General features: G+C 36.0%; 1 protein-coding gene across 1 annotated transcript; it reads left to right on the forward strand.

Moving 5' to 3' along the window:
• The first annotated feature begins 6,309 nt into the window (after window positions 1-6,309).
• Window positions 6,310-9,636, forward strand: LOC102659835 (uncharacterized). The gene is made up of 3 exons (XM_006579033.1): window positions 6,310-6,609; window positions 6,726-7,427; window positions 9,553-9,636. The coding sequence occupies exons 1-3, from the start codon at window positions 6,310-6,312 to the stop codon at window positions 9,634-9,636; spliced, it is 1,086 nt and encodes a 361-aa protein (XP_006579096.1).
• Window positions 9,637-18,283: the final 8,647 nt, after the last annotated feature.

The raw sequence follows: 18,283 nt of genomic DNA on the forward strand, positions 1-18,283 counted from the left end.
AGTTTAAATTCAAGATAATGATTCAAGAATACAAGCCACAACATCAAGATGATCACTAGTATTTTAGGAAGGGAATTCCTAATTGATATAGCAAAAGGTTTGGCCAAGTAATTTAAGTTAAAAAGTGTTTTTCAAGAGATTTACTCTTTGGTAATCGATTACCAGAGGATGTAATCGATTACCAGTGGCCAAAAATGCTTTACAACAGCTACTAAATATTTGAATTCAAATTTTAGACTGTGTAATCGATTACACAATATTGGTAATCGATTACCAGCAGTTAATAAATGTTTTAATTCAAATTTTAAAAGCTGTAATCGATTACACAAATCCTGTAATCGATTACAAGACAAGATTTTCAGAAAAATATTTCTAAGAGTCACAACTTCTCAAATGGTTTTTACATGACCATCAATGGTCTATATATATGTGACTTAGAACACGAATTTGCTCAGAGTTTTTTAGAACAACAAGTGTTTATTCTCTCAAAGAGAAAAATTGTTTTATCCTTTTAAGAATTCCTTGGCCAATCCACTTGCAATTCATTAAGGAATCATTTGAGTGCTTAGATTGTAAAATCTATCTCTTTCAAGAGAGATTCATTCTTCTCTTCTTTCTAATTCTCTAAGGGATTAAGAGACCGAGGGTCTCTTGTTGTAAAAGAATTCTAAACACAAAGGAAGGATTGTCCTTGTGTGTTTAGAACTTGTAAAAGGATTTTACAAGGTAGTGGAACTCTCAAGCGGGTTGCTTGGGGACTGGACGTAGGCACAAGGGTGAGGCCGAACCAGTATAAATCCGAGTTTGCACTTTCTCTTCCCTTAAACTCTTTTATTTATTATTGTTTTATATTTATATTCAGATTGTTCTATTTGAATAAATATTTAAGAAGTTCATTATTAAGGGAATTTGTAACTTGAATAGAAAGTGAAATAGATTTTTAATTGGGAAAATAGTTTGTAATATCTTAATTCAACCCCCCTTCTTAAGATATCTGAGGCTACTTGTCTAACATTAATCTCGCGAGTGATTGCAATGTTGCTGAGTTTCTTGCGTAGACTCTAGGGGAGTGTTGCTCCTGTGGTTCTTGTGCAACTGAAAGGTGTGTTAAGTATGGGAAGAGTTCTATTGCGGATGATCTTTCTGCAATTAAAGGACCTTGGGCTATCATCTACTGGCAGGTAACACCGAGTGGTAAGTTTCTTTATGTTTGAATCTTTTGCGGTATGGTTTATGTTGATGTGGTGTCAAAGGTGGTGCTTTCATTGTGTTTTGTAGGATAGTTCGAGGATTCTTTAGTTTGGCTGAGATGCATTTGGTAGGTGGAGCCTCCTTGTTCATTGGCTAACAGTAGATGACTCAACCTTTCTGCTTTCTCCTGTGTCACTGGTTTAGCAAGCCTCTAGTATGTAATACGTGAAACAACTATAGTTATCTTGCACTTATGTTTCAATTTTTGTGCACTTAAAGTAGAGTGATATGAGTAGCATCTATTGCCATGTAGTAAACTATTGATTGTTATTTTAGTTTAGTGCTGGGGGGAATGTACTGTAATGTGTAAACTATTCAGTATTCACTTAGTATGGTCTTGACATAGATGGTTATATGAAAGAGACACGAAAAAGGGTGTGTCTGATTTTAGGATATTTTTTGCTTCTATATGTGATGCTACTTGGATGACTCACGTGTCTTGCTCTTTTGATATATACGAAGTTTTTGAACAGATGGGAAATGGTGGTTAAGAGAAAAGTATAATCTTATAGTAAGTAAATAAAAAAAGTTTAGAAAAAGTTCTCCTTCTTTAGAAGATCTGGTAGATCATTATCCCTTACCACAATTTTCTTCCTTTCACTCCCCCCCTCCCCCCTGCCCTTATCTCAATCCACCTTTTCTTATCTTTAGAATATTTTCCTCCTCTACTGGACTACTATCTAGCCATTTTATTACATTCCAATTCTTTGTCATCAACAACTGCCTCTTTTGGCATGCCATCTTTGACAAGATTCCCTTGCTACCCTTTCTGGCCTTTTTCATATCCACTTGCATAATGGGCTTTCTTTCTTTTTATAGACTTGTACTATAGGAGGTCTATGACAATGTAAGCTCTTCATTTGAGTTGAAGCTTTCAATCTTTGCAGCTTGAAATTTAGTTAAGCCATACCATTTTTTGGGGGTTAAACCCAACACCAATTTGATACTTGTCATGCTTGCTAGCTTATTTCATTTGTGTTGCTTAATAGACATGCTCATATCTTTGAAAATACTGCATATCACTATGAAAGGCTGTTGGTTGAAGCATTGCTTAGTCTTCTCTGTTCATGTGCTTGAGACATTTGAAACAAACACAATTTTGGTTAACCACTATTATTCCCTTTCACTTGAGGACTAGTAAACTATTATTTCTTTGCTTGAGGACAAGTAAAACTGTAAATTTGGGGGAGTTTGTTAGTTGTTATTCATGAGTTAGTTTGGTATTGAAAATTTGCAAGGAAATAGCAACGTGCCTCCAATTTATGGTTCTTTTTGTAGAAATTGTATATATTTCCTTTATTATGTGATTTTATAGAATAGAAATTCCATTTTTTGTGACCTAATGTTGAATTCAACTCAGTTTGCAGGCCAAAGAAGAGAAGGTAATAGCTTCTAATGACTCGCTTAGCGAGGCAAATTGGTTAAGCGAGACTCATCTGCTTAGCGAGGCATCCAGATCGCTTAGCATATGGGAAACCCTAGAAGAGGATTAGTCTGAGATCTGCACGCCTACCGCGCAGCCAGCCCGCCCAGCGAGGACGTTGTCTCTTCTCGTGCTTAGTGCGCCTACTCTCGCTAAGTAAAATTCCACTTACTCTCGCTCAGCAAGACATGCTCGCTGAGCGAGTCTTCATGTGCTAAGAAGTCCAAGAGCCTTTAAAACACTGAGGTTGGCGAAACTCAAGAGACACAACCGATCAAGAGCAACAAGGAGAGCCTAGCTTCGTGAAAAAACAGAGACATTTAGGGTTGAGAGGCTGGAGAAGACATTCTTCATCATCTTCTTCCATTTTCTTTCACAAAAAATAGTTTCTTTCTTGTATTTTGAAGCTTTGCTTGTAATGGAAGGCTAGAGCCTCTTTGTTGGGGAGTAACTACAGAAACTCTTGATGTAATACTCTTACTATCTATTTAATGTTATTTTCTAGTGTTCTTTGCTTTTATCTATGCTTATTTTACATGCTTGTGGCTTGACCACCCATTTGTATGTGTAGTTAGGCTTTTTAATATTGGAAAATGCTTTAAAAACTTAGAACTTGATAGAGCCAGCTAAAAATCTGTATGTCTAGGAATGGAGTGCAGTGATCTAGTATATTTTACACTGTAAGCTTAGTGTAACTCTTTTAGAACAAGTTTGTTGAGGAATCAAGAACAAAGGCTAAGAGAGTTAGGCTCATTCATGTGAGGAATCATGGTTTGAGTATTTTCTCAATGTAAGAACACTAGGATAACGTTAAATAGAGAATAAAAAACCTTTTATACAACAAGAGAAATTTCAGTAGGAACTCCCCAACGCTTTTAACTTGATAGTTGTCACATTTTATAGCTTTGCGTATTTTTTTTTGTTCAAATAGTTCAATAGTGCATAAACTCAATTCACACTCAATATTTATTTTATTTCAAGCTTTAAAAGTGTTTACATACTAAATATACACAGTCTAGGTGAAACAAATTCCCTGTGGATACGATACTCGGTCTTACCGTTTTATACTATTTGTGTGAACCGGTACACTTGCCGACGCAATCAACAATATGTTTCCCCCCTCTTTCTCACCTATGCTTTTAGTTGTCAATGACCAACTCTGCTTCTTAAGCTGTTACATTTAAGTTCATGATTGATTTTATATCACTAATATTGATTTATAGAGTTCCTTTGTGCTCCCCTTATATTATTTGGCTTTTCTTGTTAGTGACATAGTTGTAAACCTGGACTAGTGGAGGAATCAATATAAGGGATAGTTAGGTTATCTATTTGACTGCTGGTTTGGTCTGGCTAAAAATTCCAACTTGAGAAGAAAAAGAAAAAAGGAAAAAAATCACAAAAATCTATATATCTTGGTTTAATTCTAACAAATACCCCTAGTTTTCCTAGTTTAACACATTTAAGCACATGTTTGGGTCTCTGTTTGGCAACCCTTGAACATGTATTTGTAAAAGGAACTCCTTGGTTACTTTGGGACTCAACGTACATTCAGAGTGTGCTTACTGGTTTTCCAAGCAAACGTTAAATCTGTTGTCCTGGGCTAGGTTTTGAAACTATAGTTAGTTATGTCAGTTCTTGAATTTGTAAACTAAATTTTGGAATAATATGAGTGTATGATTTGTTAATTTTAATTTGAAGCAGGATGTCAAGATTGATCGTAATGGGATAGGATGTCTTAGTTACTGGGAAGAGCTACCATGTGGAATATATAGTATGCATGTTGATGCTTCAAAATCAAGTGTATACCTGGTAAGTGAAGTCAAGATACATGAATATACAAACTCAATGTTAAATGAACTTATTAAGTGGGACAAAATTTTCTTTGAACCAAGCTCTGAAGACCTGCAAACATTCTTTCGCATTTACTTAGTTAATTTTGTAATTATCTTTAGAATTGCAACTATATCCTGTTTTTATTTCTATTTCATGATGTTACACAAATGTCTACTTATTGAATGAATGTTTTTCTGAATGAAACAATTTCCCTGTGATTCGATACTCGGTTCTTACCGTTTTATATTACTTTTGACTCAGTACACTTGCTGATAAATTTCGCAGTTGTAAAATAGCAAAACAAGTATTTTGGCAATGTTGCCGGGGAGTTTCTTTCCATTTAGGAAAGTTTAGTTCAGTTTGTAGGCATTGATTCTTTATTCTTTTATTAATTTTTGTGTGAATAGTTAGTTAGTTCAAAATTTATTTTTCTATTGGATTGGTTAATTGCTGCTCTTGCTAGTGCTTTGTATGTGAGGTAAATCTTCTATAGGTGATTTAGTTCCGCTGGATTTGGAAATTGAAGCTAGTTGTAGAAGAAACAACACAGAAAGAAGAATAAAAATACTACAGGACAGGAGAGCACCACCAATTCTTGAGGAACCTCAATCATCCGAGTTGTCTTCTATCTTTCCACAAACAAGGGAATCTAAAACAGGGGCACCTGAGGCTAACATAATGATTGAAGGTCAACCTATGAGAGTTACCCTTGAAGACTACTCTAGTTCTGTTGTGCCACAATTCTTCACTAGTATAGCGCGGCCAGAGGTTCAAGCACATAATATTACTTATCCTCATTCTTTAATTCAGCTAATATAGGGAAATTTATTTTATGGCCTACCGAATGAAGACATGTATGCACACTTAGCGACTTACATTGAAATCTGCAATACAGTCAAGATTGCAGGTGTGCCAGAAGATGCTGTAAGGCTGAGTTTGTTCTCCTTTTCACTGTTTGGAGAAGCGAAGAGATGGTTACATTCATTTAAAGGGAACAGTCTTAATACTTGGGATGAAGTGGTAGAAAAATTTCTGAAGTATTTCCCGGAGTCTAAGACTGCAGAAGGAAAGGCAGCCATCTCTTCATTTCACCAATTCCCAGACGAATCCTTGAGTGAAGCTCTAGAAAGATTTCGTGGATTTTCAGAGACAAGCATCATGGATTTTCAGAGCCAATTCAGCTGAATATATTTATTGAGGGGTTAAGGCCGCAGTCCAAGTAGTTGCTTGATGATTCTGTAGGGGGAAAGATTAAATTGAAGACCCCTAAAGAAGAAATGGAACTAATTGAAAATATGGCTGCAAGTGATCATGCAATTTTTCGTGATCGGACACACATTCCCACCAAAAGAATCATGCTGAAGCTCTAATCTCAGGATGCATTATTGGAACAAAACAAGTTGCTATCCAAGCAGCTTGAGACATTAACTGAAACATTAAGTAAGTTGCCAAATCAATTTCATGTTAATCAACCTTCACATTCAACTGTTTTGCAAGTTGGAGGTTGCAACATTTATGGGGGAGCCCATGAATCTGGATGCTATATTACCATAAATGACACACCTCAAGAGGTAAATTACATGGGGAATCAGCCCAGACCCAATTTTAATGCAGGTGGATATTTAGGTTTTCAGCATGGTTCGAATTATAACCAACAACAAGGGCAATGGAGGTCTCATCCAGGAAATCAATTCAACAAGGACCAAGGTGGACCATCTAATAGGCCTCAGCAACAAGGGCCTAGCCTATACGACATAGCCACTATGCTGGAGGAGAACCTTGCTTAGTTTATGCAGGCCACAATGTCCAACCAAAAGAGCACGGAGTTTGCAATCAAAAACCTAGAAATCCAAGTAGGGCAGTTGGCCAAACAGTTAGCAGAAAACTCTTCTAGCACTTTTGGGGAAAACACTAAGAAGAATCTGAAAGAAGAGTGCAAAGTTGTGATGACCAGAGGTAGGAAGGCCATCATGATTGAGGATGAGGAGAGGATAGTTGATGACAACCAAGAACTAGTTGTTGAAGGAGAAGAAGATGAGAAGGAGACAGAAGGAACCCAGATGAAGGAGAAGTCAATAACTGAGAATGAGAAGGAAATAAATGTAGAAGAGAAGGAAGAAAAAAAAAATAAAAAGAAAAGGAAAAAAATGAAAAAAATGAGAAAAATAGAGAGAAAGAGGGAGTAAGGAAGACAAAGAGTGAGCTTGCACATGAGAAGAAGAAGGAGGCAGTTCCATGTACAGGGAAAGAGGTGCCATATCCTTTGGTACCCTCAAAGAAAGACAAGGAGCGACAATTAGCTCGGTTCCTTGACATCTTCAAGAAATTGGAGATAACAATTCCTTTTGGAGAAGCCCTGCAGCAGATGCCACTCTACTCAAAGTTTTTGAAAGATCTGTTAACCAAGAAGAGCAAGTACATTCACAGTGACAATATTGTTGTGGAAGGAAATTGCAGCGCGGTGATTCAAAGAATCCTTCCACCGAAGCACAAAGATCCTGGGAGTGTCACAATTCCCGGCTCTATTGGTTCTGTGTCTGTTGGTAAAGCTCTTATTGATTTGGGAGCCAACATTAACTTGATGCCACTCTCCATGTGTAGGAGGATAGGAGAGTTGGAAATTATGCCAACAAAGATGACACTACAACTAGTAGATCATTCTATTACCAGACCCTATGGAGTAATTGAAGATGTTTTGGTCAGAGTGAAGAATTTCACTTTCCCTGCTGATTTTGTAGTCATGGACATTGAAGAGGATACTGAGATCCCCTTGATCTTGGGTCATCCCTTCATGTTAACCGCTAGTTGCGTGGTAGACATGGGAAAGAAAAAGCTGGAAATGGGGATAGCTTATCAGAATATTAGCTTTGATTTGTTTGATGAAGACAAGCATTTGCTCAGCCAGAATGTCTGTTCAGAGGTAAATGAAGGATGAAAGCAGATGGTTCTGAAGGTTGGAACCAAATTTGATCCAGATCCATGAAGTAAGGTGCGTCAAGCTAATGACATTAAACGAGCGCTTACTGGGAGGCAACCCAACTCTTTTTAATTTCATGTTCATTGCATATAGTTAGGATTACTTGTTTGTGATTGCTTGCATGAATGATCATCATATTTTGCATTTTGATATGGGGTTGATTAAGCTTCTTTGAAGTTGTGGATGGAAAAAGAACTTAGAAAATTTTTCAGCCATCCACTTGCTCAGCACGCCCTGTGCGCTAAGTGAATCTTTGTTCATGCACTGAGCGAGTCACTACTCGTGCTAAGCGCGTCAACCCCTACTCATTGGCTAAAAGGGCCTCGCTGAGCGAGCCTTATGCGCTAAGCCCAAAAAACTTCTCTAGAATTTTATCTGTTGGAATTGGGCTAAGTGAGTCATCTTGCTAAGCGCACAGCTGCATCTCGCTAAGCGCCTGTGTGCGCTAAGCGCAATTTCCTCTCTGTTAGACCATTCATGAGAATTAGGCCCAGCGGGTCAGCCCGCTAAGCCCAAATCCCTTTCGGGTTTGGAATTGCGCTAAGCGAGAGTCTCTCGCTAAGCGAGCCCCACTGTTGCATCAAGAAGTATTTTATTCACTAAGTTGGCCCATGGCCCACTAAGCGAGAGTTGCAGAACTCATTGAGCGCATAACCTTCGCGCTAAGCCCAAATCCTTCTCTGGTTTTCTAATATTTGAATCGGGCTGAGCAAGTTTGCCCGCTAAGCGCATGAGTTTGAATTCTGAAAATTCAAAAGTAATTGAGTGTTCGCTTAGCGAGTCACCCGCGCTAAGCGAGGCAGTCGAAACTATCAAAAATAAGGTTTAACTGCCTTAAGCAATTACTTTTGTGCATTTACATACACATTCTTCACTCACTGTGCACTCGCATTTGCATTGTGCTTTCACTTGTGCCATTTGTATCTCGTGCTTTCCTCTTGCTCATTTTCTCTGCAATCCAAGTAAGTTTTCTTAACTCTACACTTTAATTTTGTTTATGAACCTTAGGGTAGAAGACTTGTTTACTGTTTTAAAGCTTTAAATTTGTGATTTGTAATGTTGCTATTAGGTTAGTTATTAGATGCTATGTTGTTAGGGGTTTAATTCTGCATGCAATGTATGTTCTTTTGTGTGGATTTGATTAGGTTTTGAGACCTGATAGGGGCCTATGGTTAAGGGCTCAAAAGCCCCAAGTTTCTGGAAATTTCGATGTGCTCGCTAAGCACGCATATGCGCTAAGCGAGTTCATCAATTTTTGTTGAATTTCAGGGTTTTCGGATGAACTCGCTAAGCCGGCCCTGTCCTGCTAAGTGTGTTCATGAATTTTGTTTGAATATATGAATGTTTGTATGAACTCGCTAAGCCATTGTACCTTGGGCTTAGTGAGAACTTAAATTTCAAGTTTTGTTTAAGTATCATATGAACTCGCTATGCTGACATGCCACGCTTAGCGAGTTGTGTTGCTTGAGTCACAGTCTAAAAGGCTTTTTGTCTTCTATTGGTGGCTAAGCGAGTTAGTCTCGCTAAGCCACCCAACCTCTTTTAGTGAATAAGCCTGGGCTAAGCAAGTCAGTCTCGCTAAGCCGAAAGCAATTTAGTTTTCTGAGTTTTTGTTCATGCGTTAAGCGAGTAAGTCTCGCTAAGTGCTATTTCTTCTCTATTTTGGAATTGGGCTTAGCGAGCTTGCTCGCTAAGCCAATTAATTTCCAGTAGTCAATTTGGGCTAAGCGCCTGATGGCGCTAAGCCTGTTTAGTGTGTCGCGCTAAGCGAGTGAGTCTCGCTAAGCACAATTAGCTCTCTGTCATAGAATAAGGCTTAGTGAGCCATGCAAGCTTAGCCATTGTGCTATTTCAGCTAAGCGAGTGTGTCTCACTTAGCCAGAGTCTATGTTTTTGCGTTGTTGCGCTAAACGCACCTTGCGCACTAAGGGAGTACTGTTATTTTTATAAGGCACGCTAAGCGAGCCAGTCTCGCTAAGCGCCCAATCTATTTTTTAGTTTTATTTTTCTGCTTTCAGTTAAAATAAAAGCATGTCTAATATGATTATTGTGCTTATTTTTTATGCAGATGACCTCCAGGAAGAGGAAAGCCATAGCCTCCCGATCCCGGGAACCATATAACACCACCCATTTTGTTTTTGAGGTCGCTTAGGAGCGATATTCTCAAAACATTCACACCAGGAACATCCTTCCAGAGAGGAATGTTAATCTTTTTGTGATAGAGTATGATGAATTTCGACGAGAGCTGATAAGAAGAAACTGGCACAAGGCCTTGACCCAACATATGGACGGGCCCATTGATGTGGCACTGATCAAGGAGTTCTACTCGAACCTGTATGACCCTGAAGACAAATCTCCAAAACAGGTTCGAGTCAGAGGGAAACTGATAAAGTTTGATGGGAACTCACTGAATACATTCCTGGAGACGCCCCTCATCCTGGAGCTAGAGGAGCAGTACACATCATACTCACTCTTCTACCGAACTCGCATAGACCCTCAGGAGCTGGCTGCTAGGCTCTGCATTTCAGGGAGGGGATTTGTTTTAAATGCAGAGGGTGCACCATGGAAGCTACTTAGGAAGGACCTCACCACTCTTGCACAAACATAGAGTGTCCTTTCGTACTCAAACCTCGCCCCTACATCTCACACATCTGATCTTAATTTGGATAGGGCAAGGTTGGTATACGACTTGGTGATAAAGATGAACATGGACGTGGGCTCGATCATCTCAGGCTAGATCTCCCAGATGGCCCAGTCCAACTCCTCCAAGCTTGGTTTTCCAGCCTTGATCACTGCACTCTGCATATCTAGAGGAGTGGTCTCAGATTCTCTGACTTTCGAGTCCTTCAACCCTGCCATTAATTTGGCATACATAAAGAAGAATTGTTGGAACTTGAATGATCCCACGATCATATTTCCAGGGACCCGTAAGGCCCGGGCTCGAGGATTTGAGGGCCCATCTTCTTCTGCTCCCCCTGCTCCTACTTCTATACCTCTAGCTCCTTCTGCTCCAGCTTCACCACCACCATCAGCATCAGTTCCAGCACCCTCTGGCACCTCCCTGTAGAGCTCAGATGTTCTAGTGCCGATGCTGCAAAGCCTCCACCATGGCTTATGCCTGGTGATGCAAAGTATCCATAATTTGGCTCAACATCGGCCCGTCATGAGCATCGACGAGTTTACAGCTCAGGTGGCCTGGCCAGGAGTCTAGCCTTCTCCTTTGGGGGGAGGTGAGGCTTCCGCAGCCCAGGAGCCTCAGCCAGAGCCTCAGCCTCAGCTGGAGGCCACTCTAGAGACCATCCTGTGGACTTCTCCAGTTACTACACCAGGGGTAGAGGTCTCAGAGGAGGAGGATGACGCTGCAGACACAGATTATGCAGCAAACATGGCAGCAGTGTAGAGCACCTGGGACCCAAGGCCTACTACAGCTCAGGATATTCCTCAGCCATCCCAGGATTCTCCCTCATCACCTCAGGACGAGCCTGCACCGACACAGGAGGAGCCATGACAGGACCTTTATTTATTTTTCCTGCTTTAGATACATTTTATGTTCAGTTTATGCTTTTAGTTTTAGTTTTATGTTTCAGTTTATTTATTTAGCAAATTTGAAAGCTTGTTGAACAGTTTACAGTTTTGATTGTTATTGGAGTGGTTTGTTTTGATATGAAAATCTTGTGTTTGTTAATGATTTGAATTGATCGATTGCATGGATTGAGTGAATTGTGATGCCTACTAGATCACTTGCTTTGAATAAGTATGCAATAATTAGAAGACAAAACATGAATTAAGGGCATGACTGAAAATGTTAGTTGGTTTGACAGGTAAATTGTGAAGGTAATCATTAGCCACAACCCGGTGAGTTGTGTGATCTTTAACTGTGAGAGAACGACTAGTATTGGGTACCGATTTTTGCATGAATCTCTGATTACTGAATGAATGCATGAGTTTGAAAATGATGAAGGCCATGATTGATTGAAATAGCCACTTGGCCAAAAAGCTTACCATGTTCATGAATGATGAATCCCTTGCACCCATGTTGAGCTTGTTTTTGATTGATTAAGCTGAAACTTGAGCCTGTAAAGTCATAATCTCCATCTACCTTTTCTTAGGTTGTAGGAGAGCATCATAGTTCAAGGAAAATTTGTCCCAAATTTGGGGGAGATTATTGGGTGACAACAAGTATGGTAAGACAAATAACAACACACACAATAATATCAAAAAGCAACAAGTAAAAGTTGCTAAAATAAAAAAATAAAAAAAATTCAAGAATAAAAGTTGAGTGTGTGTTGTTATTGAAGCAAAGTAAAGCAAAGTGCTATAAATATTGAAAGGCAAGTAATAGAGCTGGAATAAAAGAGAAAAATGTTGATCTAAGGATGAATGCTCTCCTAGAACTTAAGCTTTTGCATCCTAGAAAAACCATGAATTGTTTGCAGCCCAGCCTCATTACAAGCCAAGAAAAGTCCTTCGGATTTAATTTGTGTGTTTGTCACTGTATGGTGTAGAAGCAAAGCTTCATGGTGAATCAAAGGTGATTCAAAGGTATTTTGATGATAACAATGATGATAACAAAATATGACGACAAAGGTGATGACAAAAAGCTCAAAGATCAACCAAGAACAATTCAAGAGTTCAAGATAAGAATCAAGAAGAATTCAAGACTCAAGAAGAAAGTCTAGAGACAAGAATCAAGATTCAAGGTTCAAAGATCTCAAGAATCAAGATCAAGATTCAAGACTCAAGATTCAAGAATGAAGAGAAGACTCAATCAAGATAAGTATTATAAAGTTTTTCAAAACTTTGAATATCACATGAGTTTTTGACAAAACCTTTTACCAAAGAGTTTTTTCTCTCTGGTAATCGATTACCATATTGTTGTAATCGATTACCAGTAGCAAAATGAGTTTGAAAATGTTTTCAAACTGAATTTACAACGTTCCAATTATTTTCAAAAGGCTGTAACAGATTACAATGTTTTGATAATCGATTACCAGTGCCCTTGAACGTTGAAATTCAAATTCAAAGGTGAAGAGTCACATCCTTTCACTTAAAAGCTTTGTGTAATCAATTACACTAATTTGGTAATCGATTACCAGTGGCTATTTCTGATAAATCAAAAGACGTAACTCTTCAAAAAGGTTTTTGACTTTTTCAAATTGGTTTTAAGTTTTTCTAAAAGTTATAACTCTTCTAAATGGTCCTCTTGACCAGACATGAAGAGTCTATAAAAGCAAGGCTTTGATTTGCTTTTCAAGATTTTACTTTTCCAATCAATCCTTTACAAGCCTTGAAATCTCTTTGAACTTCTTCTTCTTCTTCTTTGCACCAAAAGTTTTCTGAAGTTTTCTGGTTTTCTAAACCTTGAAAACTTGTGCTATTCATCTTTTCATTCTCTTCTCCCTTTGCCAAAAAGAATTCGCCAAGGACTAACCGCCTGAATTCTTTTTGTGTCTCTCTTCTCCCTTTTCCAAAAGAACAAAGGACTAACCGCCTAAATTCTTTTGTGTCTCCCTTCTCCCTTGTCAAAGAATTCAAGCTGACACAGTCTGAGAATTCTTTTGATTCTTCCCTTTCCTTAATACAAAAGTGTTCGAAGGACTAACCGCCTGAGAATTCTTTTGTATCCTCATTCACAGAGTATCAAAGTTTTAACAGCCTAAGATCTTTGTCTCAACACATTGGAGGGTACATCCTTTGTGGTAAAAGTAGAGGGTACATCTACTTAGGTTTGACTGAGAACAAGAGAGGGTACATCTCTTGTGGATCAGTTCTAGTGGAGGGTACATCCACTAGGGTTTCAAAGAGAACAAGGGAGGGTACATCCCTTGTGGATCTTTGCTTGTAAAAGAATTTTTACAAGGTTGAAAGAAATCTCAAGGACCGCAGGTCGCTTGGGGACTGGATGTAGGCACGGGTTGTTGCCGAACCAGTATAAAAACTCTTGTGTGTTTGTTTCCTTCTTCCCTACTCTTTTACTTTCCACTGTGCATTTAATTTCCGTTTTTACTTTCTGTTAAGTTTCTCTTCTACTCCTCATTCTCTTAACAATTTAGTAAAATCCTTAAAAGAGTAATTTTTTAATTAGTAAAGGTTTAGGAATAAGTAATTCAACCCCCCTTTCTTAATTATTCTGAGGCCACTCGATCCAACAAGTGGTATCAAAGCAGGTTTCTTGTAGAAAGTCTAACAACTTCAAGATTAATGGCCTCTTTGGATTCTTTGTTTTTCAAAAGTATTTTCAGGAACAGGTTATTCCAAGATCATGATGAAGACCAAGCCAACTTGTGTCTCATGACAAAATCTGATGAGAATAACAAAGAAGATTCTGTAAGGAAGAAGTGGTACATAGACAGTGGATGTTCCAAGCACATGACGGATGATGTATCCAAATTCACAACTATTTCCCCCAAGAAAAGTGGACATGTTACATACGGCGACAACAATATTAGTAAAATCTCAAAAGAGGTAACATCTAAGCCATCTCTATGAATTAAGGTATGATTAGTATTTTCAGTTAAGTTATTTTTGTGGCTAATTGAAAATAATTGTGAAATTGTTTGATTGTGTTTACAATGTTTAGTTAATTATATTTAGTTTTAAATTTAATATATATGATTAATTGAATTTTGTTTGAATTGATTAATGCTTGAATTGCTTATGTTTTGTTTGTTTTGACATGATAGAATTATTGAATTAAGAAAATAATTACCATGATATGTGATGATGATTGTTTGATACTTAAAATTTAGTATTTAAATTCTCTGGTAATCAATTACCACTATGTGTAATTGATTACAATAGAACATACTTAGTTCTATAAATTGAAGATAAGTCCAAAATTATTTGATTATGTTAAAATTTATCATGATTAATTAACTATATTTAATTTAAAAGAATTTCAATATACATGATTGATTTTTTTAATTTTGTCAAACTTTTTAGAAGTTTGAAAATTAAAATTTGGAAGTTATTGGAAGTTTCAAAATTAAAATTTGGAAGTTATTGAAAGTTGGAAGTTAAAATTTGAAATTTAAAATTTAATATTTGAAATTTGAAATTTGAAATTTGAAATTTAAAATTGAAATTTAAAAAAATTTGAAATTTGAATTTTTTTAAAGAGTTGTGCATAGTTAGTTGGTTGTTAGTTAAATTTAATTAATTTGAAATGTTTGATGATTGATTGTGTTTGAGAGTTATTTATGATTTTTTTATATTTAAAAATTTATGTTGATTATTTTGATAATATATTTTTAAAATGATTATGCATGATTTTTGATGTGATATGTGATTAGTCATTTATGAATGGTTATGTATGGTTTTATATCTCTTGTATGATTCTTGTATAATTTTTAAATATGACATGTGAATTACTTGCTTAAGGTTCATTCATAAAGTTTTTTCAAAATCCATTATGTTATATTTATTTATTTTTATATATAAGATTTTTCATATATAAAGTATCTTTTTGATTCTGAAAAATGAGTTATCAAGCATGAGCATGATAAAGATATTGAGCATGTAGGTTTTAGAGAAAATAATGATTACATGATTGATTGAGTTCTTTGAACTTTCTAAGTTTTCAAATTATCTTTAACAAATCTGAATGTTTGATAATGCCTGTGATCTATATCCTTCAATCCTTGTATTATTCTTGTTTGATATGTTTGAATTACTTGATTGATTGTTCAAAATATTTTTTATGCTTTTCAAAATTATTATATTGTATTTCAAACAAAATTATTTTGATATGATAAAACCTTCTATGTTAATAAAAATTCATCTTGGTAAGTGTTGGTAGTTAATTAGTACTTAGTCTTAAAAAAAAAGTGATTGTATTTTTTAAAAAAGAATTGTAGATACTAAAAACCAACTTGCAGACATCTTCACAAAACCATTAACCAAAGACTCTTTCTACACCATTAGAAGAGAATTAGGATTTCTAGATGCAAGTAACTTAGACAAATGATTTGTGTTTTGATGACTTATGACTTATTTGTTATTTATGCACATATGCTTCTATTATAATGTGAGGATGATTTATTATCTTGTTTGATTTTTATAAATTTTTCTCTCTTGTATGAATACATTTATTGTATGTTTATCCATTTTTATATAATTTGACATGATTAGATTTTTGTCAAAATTATATTAATATGCTAAAATAATTGAGATAAGTAATGAGTTACCATGTATGTGTTCATAACTAATTTTTGTTACTTAGAATTAAGTTTTGATTCTCTGATAATAGATTTAGATTATAATTATATTTTTTTAAAACCTTGTATTTGGCTATGTTTTTATGACCTTTGAACACTTAGTATTTCTTTTAATACTTGCTTAGTATAACTGAACATGATGATTATATTGACTTGCTCTTGGTTGTTTATGATTGTGTGTTTTAAACTTAATTACTTTAATAATATATGATTAGTGGTATGTACTTACATTTGATATTGCGTTTTATATTTTTTTTAATTATTCATATATGTTTTATTTGAATATTATAAATGACTTTCTGGATTATATGACATTCTATGAAGTATTATATTTTTAGTGTGATGTATGGTTATGATATCTTGTTTGATTGTTTTCTATTCTCATGTATTTTGGCTATATTATTATGGTATTTGAACAATTTACTATTTCCTTATTTGCATGGTATGGTTGAACAAATATGTTTTTTTGACTATTTGGATTTCATAGTTAATATATTTATGATTGTTGCTTCATGGTTCTTACTTCATGATTTGATAGATGGTTTTTCATGAATGCTGTATGAATATTTAGTTATATTTGCATACTTAAATTTTGATACGCACTTTGACTTTTTGTTGATGCCAAAGGGGGAGAGAAATGGGATTAAATCAAAAACTCACATGAGTAATTAATTTAATTTTAAGATAAGCATAAATTCAAGAACTCACATGAGTAATTAATTTAATTTTAAGATAAGCATAAATTCAAAAACAAAGGGGGAGAATTTATGAGAATAATCGACTAGGAAAAAGTGTGTGTGTGTTTCTTGATTTCAGAAGTTGTCATCATCAAAAAAGGGGAGATTGTAGAAGCAAAGCTTCATGGTGAATCAAAGGTGATTCAAAGGTGTTTTGATGATAACAATGATGATAACAAAAGATGACGACAAAGGTGATGACAAAAAGCTCAAAGATCAATCAAGAACAATTCAAGAGTTCAAGATAAGAATCAAGAAGAATTCAAGACTCAAGAAGAAAGTCTAGAGACAAGAATCAAGATTCAAGGTTCAAAGATCTCAAGAATCAAGATCAAGAATCAAGAATGAAGAGAAGACTCAATCAAGATAAGTATTAAAAAGTTTTTCAAAACTTTGAATAGCACATGAGTTTTTGACAAAACCTTTTACCAAAGAGTTTTTACTCTCTCGTAATCGATTACCATATTGTTATAATCGATTACCAGAAGCAAAATGAGTTTGAAAAAGTTTTCAAACTGAATTTACAACGTTCCAATTATTTTCAAAAGGCTATAATCGATTACAATGTTTTGGTAATCGATTACCAGTGCCCTTGAACGTTGAAATTCAAATTCAAAGGTGAAGAGTCACATCCTTTCACTTAAAAGCTTTGTGTAATCGATTACACTAATTTGGTAATCGATTACCAGTGACTGTTTCTGATAAATCAAAAGATGTAACTCTCCAAAAAGGTTTTTGACTTTTTCAAATTGGTTTTAAGTTTTTCTAAAAATTTATAACTCTTCTAAATGGTCCTCTTGACCAGACATGAAGAGTCTATAAAAGCAAGGCTTTGATTTGCTTTTCAAGATTTTACTTTTCCAATCAATCCTTTACAAGCCTTGAAATCTCTTTGAACTTCTTCTTCTTCTTCTTTGTACCAAATGCTTTCTGAAGTTTTGTGGTTTTCTAAACCTTGAAAACTTGTGCTATTCATCTTTTCATTCTCTTCTCCCTTTGCCAAAAAGAATTCGTCAAGGCCTAACCGCCTGAATTCTTTTTGTGTCTCTCTTCTCCCTTTTCCAAAAGAACAAAGGACTAACCGCCTGAATTCTTTTGTGTCTCCCTTCTCCCTTGTCAAAGAATTCAAGCTGACACAGTCTGAGAATTCTTTTGATTCTTCCCTTTCCTTAATACAAAAGTGTTCGAAGGACTAACCGCCTGAGAATTCTTTTGTATCCTCATTCACAGAGTATCAAAGGTTTAACAGCCTAAGATCTTTGTCTCAACACATTGGAGGGTACATCCTTTGTGGTAAAAGTAGAGGGTACATCTACTTGGGTTTGACTGAGAACAAGAGAGGGTACATCTCTTGTGGATCAGTTCTAGTGGAGGGTACATCCACTAGGGTTTCAAAGAGAACAAGGGAGGGTACATCCCTTGTGGATCTTTGCTTGTAAAATGATTTTTACAAGGTTGAAAGAAATCTCAAGGACCGTAGGTCACTTGGGGGCTGGATGTAGGCACGGGTTTTTGCCGAACCAGTATAAAAACTCTTGTGTGTTTGTTTCCTTCTTCCCTATTCTTTTACTTTCCGCAGTGCATTTAATTTCTGTTTTTACTTTCTGTTAAGTTTCTCTTCTACTCCTCATTCTCTTAACAATTTAGTAAAAGCCTTAAAAGAGTAATTTTTTAATTAGTAAAGGTTTAGGAATAATTAATTCAACCCCCCCCCCCCCTTCTTAATTATTCTGAGACCACTCGATCCAACATATGGCATGAGATGAAATTCAAAAGTTGAGACTTATGTTGGTTGTTGATTGAGAAATTGCCTAAACACTTGTGCTTGAGAGAAACAGTGACCGTG

This window comes from Glycine max, chromosome 4 (assembly GCF_000004515.6).
Source record: "Glycine max cultivar Williams 82 chromosome 4, Glycine_max_v4.0, whole genome shotgun sequence".
Taxonomy (NCBI): Eukaryota; Viridiplantae; Streptophyta; class Magnoliopsida; order Fabales; family Fabaceae; genus Glycine; species Glycine max.